This window comes from Sorghum bicolor, chromosome 1, assembly GCF_000003195.3.
Source record: "Sorghum bicolor cultivar BTx623 chromosome 1, Sorghum_bicolor_NCBIv3, whole genome shotgun sequence".
In the NCBI taxonomy this organism is placed as follows: Eukaryota; Viridiplantae; Streptophyta; class Magnoliopsida; order Poales; family Poaceae; genus Sorghum; species Sorghum bicolor.
In genome coordinates, this window is record NC_012870.2 from 3356261 (window position 1) to 3369469 (window position 13209).

At 47.9% G+C, this 13209-nt stretch overlaps 3 protein-coding genes across 4 annotated transcripts; 1 reads left to right on the forward strand and 2 right to left on the reverse strand.

Annotated features, from left to right (window-relative positions):
* Positions 3–2069, reverse strand: LOC8057101. The gene is made up of 4 exons (XM_002466195.2): positions 1945–2069; positions 1652–1856; positions 365–441; positions 3–221 (listed from the first exon to the last, which is right to left on the reverse strand). Exons 2-3 carry the CDS (start codon positions 1825–1827, stop codon positions 366–368), a joined length of 252 nt encoding a protein of 83 aa, XP_002466240.1. The 5' UTR covers positions 1828–1856; positions 1945–2069; the 3' UTR covers positions 3–221; position 365.
* Positions 2533–5445, forward strand: LOC8081201. 2 transcript variants are annotated; one of them, XM_021450904.1, is made up of 4 exons: positions 2533–3203; positions 3281–3794; positions 3898–4103; positions 5210–5445. In XM_021450904.1, the coding sequence occupies exons 1-3, from the start codon at positions 2839–2841 to the stop codon at positions 4084–4086; spliced, it is 1068 nt and encodes a 355-aa protein (XP_021306579.1). In that variant the 5' UTR covers positions 2533–2838; the 3' UTR covers positions 4087–4103; positions 5210–5445. The 2 variants fall into 2 exon arrangements, with proteins under 2 accessions (XP_021306579.1, XP_002463684.1); XM_002463639.2 differs by lacking the exon at positions 5210–5445 and having other exon boundaries at positions 3898–4196.
* On the reverse strand, positions 4313–6870 carry LOC8057102 (polygalacturonase ADPG2). The gene is made up of 3 exons (XM_002466196.2): positions 6271–6870; positions 5925–6153; positions 4313–5822 (listed from the first exon to the last, which is right to left on the reverse strand). The coding sequence occupies exons 1-3, from the start codon at positions 6841–6843 to the stop codon at positions 5221–5223; spliced, it is 1404 nt and encodes a 467-aa protein (XP_002466241.2). The 5' UTR covers positions 6844–6870; the 3' UTR covers positions 4313–5220.

The window sequence follows — 13209 nt, forward strand, 5'->3', positions numbered from 1 at the left end:
AGTAGCATGTTAAAAAGATCATGGAGATTATAAGATTGACAAATTATTGTGAATGTCATCTGAGATGGAGCAAACTCAAAAATAGGGATAATTTAACACAATCAAGCAGAACCTCAGTCAATATATTATATATATAGAGAACTCTGAAATTTCATGCGCCACAATTGATGACAAGACACATGCTCATCCAAATGGCCCAAGGAGTTGGGAAGAATAATGAGCTGTACCAAACAAGAGGAAACATAAGCAAGTTAGAACATGACACGATCGATGCCAACTGTCATCTAATAAAAAGTAAATCCTGTTGATCCAATCACTAACTGCATTGTACGTGTGAGCGGGTGAGAATGTGAGATCGGCTCACCTTAAGCTTGTCGTTCCTTCTTCTCAAGAGCTTTCTTCCATCGCTTTTGATCAAGCACCAGTGTCATGTCTTGCCAACTGTATCATATGTCAATCAACATGTATTGGACAAGGAAAACAGCATAGTGTTAATAAAGGGGACTTCGTACATACAGATATAACACGAAGAGAGATTTCATAAGCAAATATACTGTTCAATCACAATGGAGGAAAAACATTTCTAATGCATCTCTGATGCTAAGGAATTACTAAAACAGTTCAAAAGACACGACAAAGAATGGGAAAATACCCATTCCTTAAGAATGAACTGTTTGGTTCCCAGGAATTGAAAAATAATCTAATAATGAAATGGAGAAGCACTTTCTAGATATTGGTTTGAATTCATGGGATCTAAACATGCCTTTAGCAAATTCGGATTACAAGATGCTTTATAATGCAATATGAAAATAGTATTCAAGTCCCAACACCTAAGACTCAGATCACAAGCCTAAAATTTGAGAAGGACGAGAATTAGATCGAAATCCGGAAGAGACGATCCAAACATTTATACACACATGGCAACTTGATGGCATAAGGTTCTGTAAAACAATAATTTGCAGAAATTACGAGAACTTTTTTTTTTGTAATTTTCTGATTTAAAGACAACAATTCATATGGCAGTCCTATATTGGTTAATCTACTAATACTCTGAATTTCATTTTATAAACAATAAAAGTCAATTAGGAGCAGTATAGGTGTTCCACATATTGGGGGTGTAAGAATGCAAGCTCTCTAAACCTCTTTGTACTGTAGAAAACATTTATAGATGAGTGAACAATATCACAAACCTTATGATATAAATATTTGGAAATCTTATATGGTTCAAGCAGTGGTAAATATAGAAATTGTTGAAGTCCCACTCTTCATCAATTCAAGCCGACACTGACCATGTTAAGCTGTACTAAGAGCAATCCCTACCTCCCTCCCTTTTTTTTTTGTTGTGTGTGCTTCAGGTGCATTAATAAAGACGCAGGGTAAAAATTAAACTTCGAGATCATCTTTTTAAGAGCCTACACGGCACTCAAAATTAAGTAATCCCTGCTATCAATCAACGAAATTGGTACAAAACACATAAAATCGTCCATACATGAAGACTAGGCCCAAGCATATCAATCTATCAACGAATTGCAATCCCTGGTACAAACATGATCTTACTCGCAAGCGAGAAGCGGGAATTGGTACAGAACCTAAGCGCGAGCATCAGAGCAACAGAGAGACCGAGAGACGATAGGGGGAGTCGGGGACTCACGTCGCCGGTAAGGACTTGAGGTGGGAGGCAAGCGCGGAGGCGTGGTGGCAGACGCAGGCGGTCGCGCCGAGGGCGAAGGCTCCTGTCCAGGTGGAGATGAGCCGCTGCGGGTCGGAGTGCGGGACGGCGGCGTCGCCCCTGTACGCCCGCGCCCAGTAGTCGTCGAACTCGCCCATCCTCCTCTTCCTCCTCCTCCTCCCCTTCCCTGCGCAGGCAGGGTCCGAGCACAAGAGCGCTTAGGTTAGGGTTTTTGTGCTTCGCACGGCAGGAAGGGAACAGGAGGGTGGCCGTACCTGTTGGCTGTTCGTCGCCGGCGACGGCTCGACGAAGACGTGGTGGCACCTGGCTTACGGCGGCGATACTCTGGGAAGCCGGGAGGGGTGGTGGAGAGGGGAGGATAAGATCCCATGGAGATTTAGATGGGCCGGCCCAGATCTTGCAGCAGCATGGGCCGGTTTCGTGGCCCTGTTTGCTCAGGAGGCAAGTAGATCCTGTTTGCAAAATTTTTACATGTTCCTATGTTTTTTATGTATATAAAATTAAACTGGCTTCTAGAAAATACATTAGTATTTGGGTAAAACTTTATGCGTTTCAAGTCAGCAAACCAAACAGCCTGCACAACATTGAGTCGAGGTTTTGGGACGGAAATAGAGCGGTACCATGCAACGACAAAGGTCTCTTGTGCACAGTGCACCAGACCTTCCTTTCCTTGTGACTGCAAGCCTGCAAATACAGATATACCGAACTCCTTCCATGTATCTTGAACTCCCAATTGTATTTGCTTCACTAAACTTATTTTTTTAAAATAAAGTTACTGCAGGGGCCAAGGCCCCTCCAGATTCATAAAAAAAAAAAAAAAAACAGATATACCGAATCGAGTCGGCGCTGCAGCGGAGACTGAGAGCGGACGGCGGAACAAAATTCGTTTCTTCACGTCGCCGCCTCATCCAATCCAACAGCTAGCTTTATTCCTGCGCAACCATCATATGCATGCCTGCCTGTGTGCCCGCTGTGCCAGCCAAACACCCTTCGTGCTCGTGCATACGCATCCCATCCATGATCCAACCTCCGATCTGTCTGTCCCCATTATTTTTCTCCCCGCCGATCCTCTCCTTCCTCCCGACGGGCCCCTGGATTCCCTCCTCGGCCGGTCGTCTGCAACCGCGCGCATGACATGAGATGAGAGAATGACACCTGCCATGCCGCCGCCGCCGTGCGCCGACGACAGAGCTACTACAGCCAGCAGTAGACATCGCGAGTCGTCGAGCGGCGGTCCGGCTCTTCCTGTGGCCACGACGACGACGATGAGGGTCATGGTGCGGACGCTCCGCGGGGACCGGGTCGCGCTGGACGTCGACGGCGGCGCCACCACGGTGGCGCAGCTCAAGGCCATGGTCATGGCCCGCGAGGGCGTCGCCGTCGGCGCCCAGCGGCTCTTCTTCGCCGGCCGACACCTCGACGACGACGGCCTCCCCGTCGCGCACTACGGCGTGGGCCACGGCTCCGTCGTCTTCCTCAGCCTCCGCCTCCGTGCCGACGACGACGCCTCGCAGTACGTGCTCGCTCACTGCTCTCAGACTTGCCGCCCCTTAGTTTCACGTTTGCCTGACCATTTCATCCACACGGAAGCCAGGAGATGCGTAACGTGCAAACGCAACCAGAGCAGCCAGTCACGACCGTGAGCCAACTACTGATGATTGACCAGCAGCTGACGATGCGCTTCGAAGACGGGGACGACCACGGCGGCGGCGGCGGCGGTGGGGAGGAAGAGGCCGTCGTCAAGACCACGAGGCCACCGGTGTCGCGGCGGTCGCTGCGCAAGATCCTGTCGCGGCTGCACGTGGACGTGTGGACGGCCCAGCACGACGCCAAGCTCCTGGACCTGCTGCTGCTACGACAGCGCACGCGCGGCGGCGGCGGCGGCGTGAGCGACCTTACCGCGGACGACTGGTCGGCCATCCGCGCCGAGCTCAACGCGGCCACGGGGTCCGCGTTCCCCGTCGAGGAGCTGCAGCGGCGGGTGGCCGAGCTCCGGCGCGAGTTCGACGCCGTCAGCCGGATCAAGGACCACCCCCGGTTCACCTACGACGCGCGCCGCCGGGTCGTCGTCGCCAAGGAGGCCGAGTGGAAACGCTACGTGCTGGTTCGTGCGGACTGCCCCTGCTGCTGAGTTGATCGCGCGCGGGCGCGTGTCACCAGGATGATCTTCTCTTGGTTAATGACCTTGATTTCCACGGCGGTTTCAGGAGAATCCGGACGCGGTGGCGTACGAGGGGAGAAGCACGCACTTCGGTCGCCTCCGGGCGATCTTCTCCGGCGGCGGCGGCGGCGTGGCAGAGACACGCGGGAACGGCGGGCCCATGCGCCGCGAGTCGCGGGCCAAGAGATGCCTGAGCAAGCTGCTGCGCAGCTTTGGGCTCCGGTGCAAGCTGTGACAATGACAGCGGGTGAGGTGAGGGTGACACTTGTATGCTGTCTAGCTAGTGGATATGCACATGCTGACATGCGAGCTGACACGATTGATCAAAAGCACCGTTGCATTGCACGCATTCTGTTGTGTACAGGAAGGACCTCATTTTCTTCCGTCTTCGTCTTGTGTGCGTTTCAGACTGTCAGTGAAGTAGTAGTAGGTTCATCGAGTTTCCTTTTTTTCTTTTGGGCCTGATGAACCAAAGATCGACCTTCGCCTACGTGACTATACGTGAGGATGGCCAATTTCTTGTGGTATCAAAAGTCTCGATCGAAACATAGTTTGTTCACAACTTCTATCCACCGTTAGTGAGGTTACCGGAAGGACATTTTTGGGGTTTGGTTGGTCCAATGGGTTTACTTTTTTTTTCGTGTATGGCATATGCTACCTTACTGTGCACCATTAGTTGTGAACTGAGAGGGTGTTTGGGACCGCTCTGCTCCACGTTTTTCAGCTCCGCTTCACGTTTTTTAGCCAAACGGTTTCAGCTCCACGCACTCGGTTCGAGAAAAAAGGGTGGAGTTGTGGCTTTAGGTACTCCACGAACTCTAGTTTTTTGTGAAGCTGCTCCACGACGGAGTTTATGGAGCAGAGTTCGTGGAGCAGTCTCAAACACCCCTTGAGTCTAAGCGTATATTCTTAAAGACGAAATTTATTTCCTTTGCTTGTTTATCCACGATTTTAGAATTGTGAAGAGCAATTGAAAAAAAGGTTTTAAATGCTGCCTATTTATTTATTTATTTATTACGTTGTCCAACTTGAAGCCCTAATAAAATATAAATTATATTTTCATCTCTTCATGTATAAATAAGTTGAGTTTTCTCTCAAGTTAAATTGCTAGCTAGTACAGGATGCTTCCAGTCCGAGCTAAGAAAAATATAATTCCGTGAAATGTTGTAGCCAGATCACCACCAAGCTGGATTCTCAAATCTCAAGCGCCATGTACCCCTAAAATATCAGCAGCTGATGTTGCTGCGCTTTCTATAAAATACATTATACATGGTTGTGTGTGTTTTTTTTAAGGAAATTATACATGGGTGTTACGTGAACCAAATCACAAATACACTGACCAGCACAGCGAACTGCAGGTTTTCTATAATTACCAGGAACTCCACGAGTCTGAAGCCAACAGGAACTCCAAGAGGTCTCCAAATGTGCCCATGATTTTGGAGGTGCACGGCTGTGGAACAACCTTTCCGTATTTTCTCCATTTTGCATTCTGGCATGTACTTTCTGTGTTTCCCTTGCCACCCTGCATTTTCAGGTCAATGTTCTGCAGTGTAATGCCTTGGCATGGAACATTCTTGCTGCAGTGCATCTTGATAGCATCCTTGGTAATAGTTGTCCCTCTAATGTTCTTGAAGACAACATTGCTAATCTGCACTGCTGACCTTTGTTCCCTGCATGGCTTAGCCTTGTCGCAATAGTTTTGGTCGATGATTATCGGGTTCTTGACATTGTACATGATCATGTTCTGGAATGTGATGTCCTTGGCGTATCCACTTCCTCCCTGGTATGTCTTGATCCGTGCTCCATTGGTTGTGCCATGTAATTGTACTGAATCTATGGTAATACCAGAGACCTGGGCTCGTGAGTTGTCATCTCCTAAGCTTCCGATGCTAATCCCGTGCCCAGGACCACAAACAACATTGGAGACATGAAGTTTATGAGTCCCGTCCTCGATTGATATGCAATCATCCCCTGCAAAATTTATACAACAGAAAAAAAAAAGTTCTAAGTTTAGTGAAAGTTTGAAGACATAGTGGCATATATGATTCGAAGAATCCTGAACATTTTACTTACCAGTCTTGATCTTGCAATTTGTGACCCGCACATCTTTGCTCCGAGTGATGTGAATGCCATCAGTGTTAGGGCTCGTGCCAGGTGCTGTGATGGACAACTTCGCCAGTTGCACATTGGTGGAATCCTCGACCGACATGTGGATCTGTTGGCTATTCACAATTTTCAGATTGTCCACCCTCAGATTGGTGCAGTAGTGGAATGACAAAGCCGTTGGAGCCTCCTTGCAAGGCTAAAGAAAAGAGAAGCAGATTCAGCTAGGCCATGACACATTTTTTTTTTTTTGCAACAGAAACGTGCCCGTCAAAAAATTACTGAAATGAACCAAAGCATCGGCGCCACAATTTACCAGGCCCTTGTTGATCTTGCACGAGTACGGCCACCACTTGTGTCCGTTGCCGTCGATGGCGCCACCGCCGTTGAGAGTGAGCTTGTTGATGCTCCGGAACACGATCCAGAGCCTCCTATCCCTGTCGCTCCAGTCCGCCCTGTTCGGCGACGCCACCAGCGTGCCTTTCACGGTGACCGCGACGGTGGACTTGCACGGGCCACGGAGGGTGACGACCTTGAGCAGGTAGCGCCTGCCGTTGGGGACGAGCACGGCGGCCGGCCGCGGCGAGGCGCACGCCGCCTTCCACGCCGCGGCGAGCGCGCGCGTGTCGTCGTGCCTCCCGTCGCCACGGGCACCGTAGCGGTCGAGGCTGAACACGCTCCGGTGGGAGTGGGACGACGACGACGGCAACGCCAGGAACCTGCTGCTGCCAGAGCTGCACGTGTAGCTCGCGCCGTCAGCTGAGGTGTCGTTGGCGTTGCTGGCGCCTACTACTGCCTCGAGGGTGCTCGACAAGAAGAGCAGCGCGAGGAGGGGTAGGGGTAGGGGCGCCATGAACGCGAGCTTCGTCGGCTTTCCGCTGGATGCCATTGGCAGAGCTAAGCGCGATGGACAGGCTTCGGCAGCCTGGACGACTCTGAACTGAAGTCGAAGCAATTGTGCAGCTTGAATTTAAGCTCTGATCGCAGGGGACTAGAGCCAACGCAGTTGCTCAGCTTGGTGCTGGGATTGTGATGCGCGCGCGGGACGAACTAGATTCTATTCTATCTGGGGTTGCGTTGCCGTTGAAGAATCACACACACACGGCAGAGTTAGGCTGGCTTGGAGTGTGCATGCATGTGGCCATGCTCGCACGCAGACGGAAACCCGTAGATTCTTTCTTCAGGTATTGCACCAGAGGGATAAAAAGAGTAATGTGACTGAATCTGAATCTGAGCCTTCTGTTGGTTCCTCGTGACAAAATTTGACCATGTTTGGCTGCTTGTAAAGCTAGGCTTTTAGCATTGTTGCAACCGCTGCGGTTGGGAAACCTTTCGCACAAGTACAGTGTAGAAACAGCTAGCCGCCGCTGATGGTTCAGGTCAAGTAGTCCAGATGATGATACAGAACTTTCAGGAAACGACTGAACAAGGCTGGGATTATTCATTAGCAAGCTTCTGTCAAAACATAACATATACGTGACACTAAAACTGAGAGGGAAGCATGTAGCTTTACAGAAGGAATAGTCACATGATACTATTAACCAGCTAAGGCCAAAACCAACGCAAGCTAACGTTTCTTGGTGGGTTCAGAAAGAGAGAGCCAAGTGGATACATGTAGAGAAGTGTGTGTCCAAGTGATTGAAATGATGTCTTTAATGTAAGGGGTTCGGCCTTGTTTAAATCCATGATGTAAGTTTTAAGGTGTCATATCAGTTATCATATCGAATGTTTAGATATTAATAATAAAACAAACTATATAAATCCTTAGTACTCCATGAGATAAATTTATTAAACCTAGTTAATCCATCATTAGCACATGTTGTCGGTCCATCCCGCGCGTACCCTTGCGATCTCTCTCGGCACCGGCAGGTGGGACCTCCTCCATGGTCCCTGCGATCCCTTTCCGTGACAGCAGGTGGGACCAAATATGTTGATCACGACTTTCTCTATGGCATGTGATCCATGGCTCCAGCAACCGCCCTCATTCTCTAGCGCCGCCCTCGTGAGACCTCACTCTCTCCCTCTCACGTTGCCGTCGCCCGCACCGCGCGCCACCTCTTGCTCGCGCCTCCTTGTCCTCGTGCCGCCACCACGCTAGTTCCTAGAGTTGCTCTATCGCCCGCCGCCGCCACCTCCACGATCACTCGCCCACTGCCCAAGACGCGCCGCCAATTCCACGTTTTGAGCATTGCTTGGAAAAGGTAACCTCGCTTGCCTCCTTCCTTTCTATTTCTCGGGAGGCACAAAACCGCAGCAAGATTCTCGCTACATATTCTTTCGATCGCACTATGGTGATGGTGAAGCGGCAAGAGTATTCATACTAGGAGGTCGGGGTATGGCAGTATTGGATGTTGAAGGAGCTAACAATGTATTTCCAGACATTACCCCTTTTTGCCAATCTTTCTGGAACCCACCTACAGTCGGCAAGGGATTTTCACCAAGACCTTGATTTTCACTTACGTCTTTGGTAGCTAAAGAGATGATGGAATTAGTTACTTGAATATCCACACGGACGATGAAATTCACTCCAATTTATGTTTGGTGACACTAAAATTGATAGAGAAGCATGTAGCTTTACCGAAGAAATAATCACATGACACTATAGCCAGCTAAGGACTAATCCCGGGTTCAGGGTTGGGCGTCTTAGTCGCTCAATTCTACAACCATATAGTACAATATTAATGACCTTTCTTGTTTAGTGTTTCGATCTAGCTAATGGCTCTCTAGCAAGTTTGAAAACACTCTTATAATAAGTTGTAACCTCCTATCTTCTTAATAAAAAACAGGCTAACTCGATCGAGAAAGAAAAAAAAAAGCTAAGGGCTAATGCCAAAACCAACGCAAGCAACGTTTTCTAGAGGACCGTCGCTTGTAGATATATGTCTTGTTTTTCTTGCTTCGCCGGCCCATGCGCTAAGTTTTCACTGTGTTGAATCCGATCTGTGTTCCAAGCGTGATAATAACCGCCGCATCGATCGTTGCCGTCCCAGTAAAATCAGTAACCAACGTACCCATGTCGTTTCTCGTGTACTAGTGTGTACCTGCGTGCCTGCCACGCGCTCTCTTCTCGTCGACGAGCAGGAGGAGGATACTCCTAACGACTCCTACTATAGGCAGAGGCTGCCCTTCCCGGCCTTTCTTCCTCCATCCGTCATCAAATAAAAGGCACCGGTGGGTGCACATCCGTAGTTACGCTTCCTCGCGCCCAATTAAACCTCCTCCTCGCCGGAGAGCGCGCCACGCAGCACTCAGATCCCATCGAGAGACCTCCTGCGTACGCCCACCAATTAATCCCTAGCTCTGATTCACATATGGAGGGCCTCGAGAAGTACTACGAGTTCAGCCCGTGCGATCAGAGGCTCATCAACGCCTACCTTCGCCCCAAGATCGCCGGCGAAGATGTAATAGGCATCAGCGGCTGCATCCACGACGCCGACGTGACCTCCGACCACCCCTACGATCTCGTGCGGAAGCACGAGCCCGCGCGTGGCAGTGGCAGCGGCACCGGCACCGGCGGCGGTGCAGACAAGGGAGTCTGGTTCTTCTTCAGCCCGAAGCGCTACGTCGGCAGCGGCAGCGGATCTCGGCTCCGGAACCGGGCGCGAACCGTCCTCGGCGTCGACGGCAGGAAGAAGGGGGCGTGGCACACGGAGGGGAGGAAGAAGACGGTGCCCGGAACCGCTGGCGGCTTCTTTCAGAAGCTGTCGTACGAGGAGGTGACGCCGTCGAGGTCGGTCGTCAAGCCGGGATGGCTCATGGTCGAGTACGCCATCGAGGAAGACCGCGGCGGCGGCGGCGGCATGGTCGTCCTGTGCAAGGTCTACAAATCACCACGAGGCCCTGGATCGGACGTGTCGCTCTCGCGGAAGAGGAAGGCGGCGGACGTCGTCGAACAGATGCAGCGGCCATGCAAGCGAACGCATGAGGACGCGGCGGCGCCGGCGTATCAAGACACAGAGCACATGTTTTTGGCTGGCAACCTGCTGCACAAGGACCTTACAGAGACAGACTACTCCGCGGCGGCGCCGGCGAACCAAGAAACAGAGCACAAGTCGGGAGGCGGCGAGTCTGCGGCGTCGGCGGGCCAATGCACACGGAAAACAGATCAGGTGGCCGATGAAGGCCAACCACGGATCCAAGAAGACGCCATGAACGAGCTTACGCGATTTTGGGAGTCGTCGGCGACTGGTCACGACGAGACGACGGCCCTAGACTACCTTCTCCAAGAAGACCAGCCGATTCCTTCATGCGCTCCTCATCAGACGAAGGACGAAGACGACGTGATGGAGATAAGATTCGAGGAGTTCAGGGGTTCGTCGTCGCTCGCTGGTGCTGCGCCTCCGCCATGCGTTGCTCAGCCGGAAGACGCCGCCGTCTCCTGCGTCCAGATGTCAGAACAGAAAGTTGTGCCGGCAGACGACGACGACGAGATCGAGTTCACCCTTGAAGAGTTAATGATGGGTTCTTCAATGCCCGGTGGTTATAGCAGCATGCCAAGTCCACGGACACTCACCGACGACGATGAAGACGACGACGACGACGACATGCGCAGCGGACTGGCGTGTCCGCCGATGGATTACGCTATCTTGGAGGCCCTCGTGGAGCTTGGTCCTGCTATCATGGAAGAGGAAGAGGAGGACTTCATCTGCGATCTCTAGCTCTAGCTAGACGCCAGTTTTGGAGATGATACAACATATTAGGATTGGAAAAAGTCTACATCACTCTCTGAACTATGGGGTGGTGTCTAATTTACCTCCCGAACTATGAAACAGTCTAATTTATCCATGAACTATCCAAACCGTTCAAATCACCCCCCTAAATGGTTTTTGATGACGGTTTTGCTACAGTAACCATGGTTTTGCTACAGCAACCGTGGTTTTGACTTTTTCTTTTTCCCTATTTGTTTTTATATAATCTTTGAAAAATCATAGTAAATCATAAAAAAAACATAAAATAGAAAAACTAATTTTGTTGGACTCCACATGAGTAGATCTACGCAATGAATATATAATATGGTATACTTTGGTACAAATTTTTTCTGTAGCTTTAAATTAGTTAGAAAAATCAAATTTTATCTGTAATTAACTGGAATAAGTCATAGCTGCAGCTTTTGTGGTTCAATTGTGGTGAAATTTTTATGGTAGACTAATTATTCTATGCTTGAACTATATTAAATATTTCATACTCATCGGATCATGTATAACTTAGTTATAGATTTATTTATATTTAACAAGCATAAACCTAAATAAACCTGAATAAACTTAGTTATACATGATCCGATGAGTATTAAATATTTACTATAGTTCAAGCATAGAATAATTAGTCCACCATAAAAAGTTCACCACAATTGGACCACAAAAGCTACAGCTATGAATTATTCCAATTAATTACAGATAAAAATTAATTTTTTCTAACTAATTTGAAGCTACAGAAAAAATCTGTATTAAAATATATCATATTATATATTCATTGCGTAGATCTACTCATGCGGAGTCCAACAAAATTTGATTTTCTATTTTATGATTTTTCTGTGATTTACTATAATTTTTTAAAGATTATATGAAAACAAATAGGAAAAAAAGAAAAAGTCAAAACCACGGTACTGTAGCAAAACCGCCATAAAAAACCGCCCGGGGGTGATTTGAGCGGTTTTGGATGGTTTTGGGGGTAAATTAGACTATTTCATAGTTCGGGGATTAAAGTAGACACCACTCATAATTCAGGGGGTGATGTAGACTTTTTTTCCTATTAGGATTAGCTCAAGACAAGAAGTAGTTGTAAATGTGGCACTCTTTGCCTTTGATTCATTATTTGCTTTTGTAATTCATGATCGTTAGATCGAACGCATGGTCTAGTCTAGTAATAAAGCATGCACTGCTGCTGTTTTGTTGTTAAGAATAAAGCACACAGATATATTTCGCCACATAAATGCTCAAATTGCCCGTCTAACTGGGCAAGAATGCTATTCTAACGAGATAATTTGATTCGTAGAAAATGGACCGGTGATTTCGCTTGTCTTTTCCGCGATCAGAATGAGTCTATTACCCATCTTCTTTTTCAGTGTTCTATGGCTAAAGCTGTGTGGGGGATTGTTGGTTTCTCCCTTGGGGCATCAAATGTCTCTAGAAATTTTAATCAGTGTTGGTCGTGGTGTGAGAAGTGGCTTCCTTTTAGATAAAGGTTTCATGCAATTGGTATTGCAGCCATATGTTGGGCAATTTGGAAAACGCGAAACAAGATTTGTTTTCAAGGAAAAAATGTAACAAGTCCTATCACCATTATATGTTATGCTTGTTCGCTTATCTCTTATTGGGCAGGACTATTTGAAGACCTAGATAAAGAAGAATTATTTGCCGGTGCAGAGACAATGCTGAAGATTGCATTACCACTTATGGGTATAGCAATGACTCCCAAAGATCAAGATGTGTTGAAGGACAAAGATGAAGATGCTGAAGACAATTGAGTGCTCTGAGGAGTTGCTGCTGCTGTTATTTTGCTGTCCTCTGTTCTGTTGGAGGAGTCGGATGTTTGATTTTCTCTTGCTGTAATTTTTTTTGTTGGGTTTCCTGTGCCCAGTGGTCTTGTGGTGGCAGCTGGTAGTACGATTGCTAGTCCTCGTGGGTAGCTCTGGATATGTTTGAACTGTATTTCCGTTGATGAAATAGAAATGGAGAAGATCCCTCGTATCGAAAAACAAACTGGGCAAGAATTTTCCTTTTTTTCAATTATGAATTATGACAGACACCGATCGGACATCGGAATGCCGTTGTTTAAACACTTGAGCTGAGCCCATCAGAGTTAGTAGGGAGAGGCCCAATCACAATCCAGCTTGAATTTGTCTCGAGTTCAGTCTTCTTAGCCCAGCTTTGCATTGCACGGGCTTCATCGACTGCATTTCCGGTCCTTTATCATTTCCACACAGGATTAGGGGATTCCTTGCAAACTCGAGAGGATCAAATATGCAAACTCTAATCCATTAAACCTACGTCTATATTGTGAATTTGTGATCGATCTCTAGGCTCTATAGCAAGAGACAAGAGTAGTACTCCATCCATTTCAAATTTTAAGTCATTTCAAAAAACTTAAAGAGTCAAAGCATCTTAAGTTTAACCAAATTTATCATTAGGTTCTTTATTAATTATATTTTTATAGTATACTCTCTCCGTCACACAAATAAATGTATTTTTTTGACTACTACGATTCATGTTTGACCATTCATCAAACTTTAAAATTTTTTTATAATTTTAATCAAACT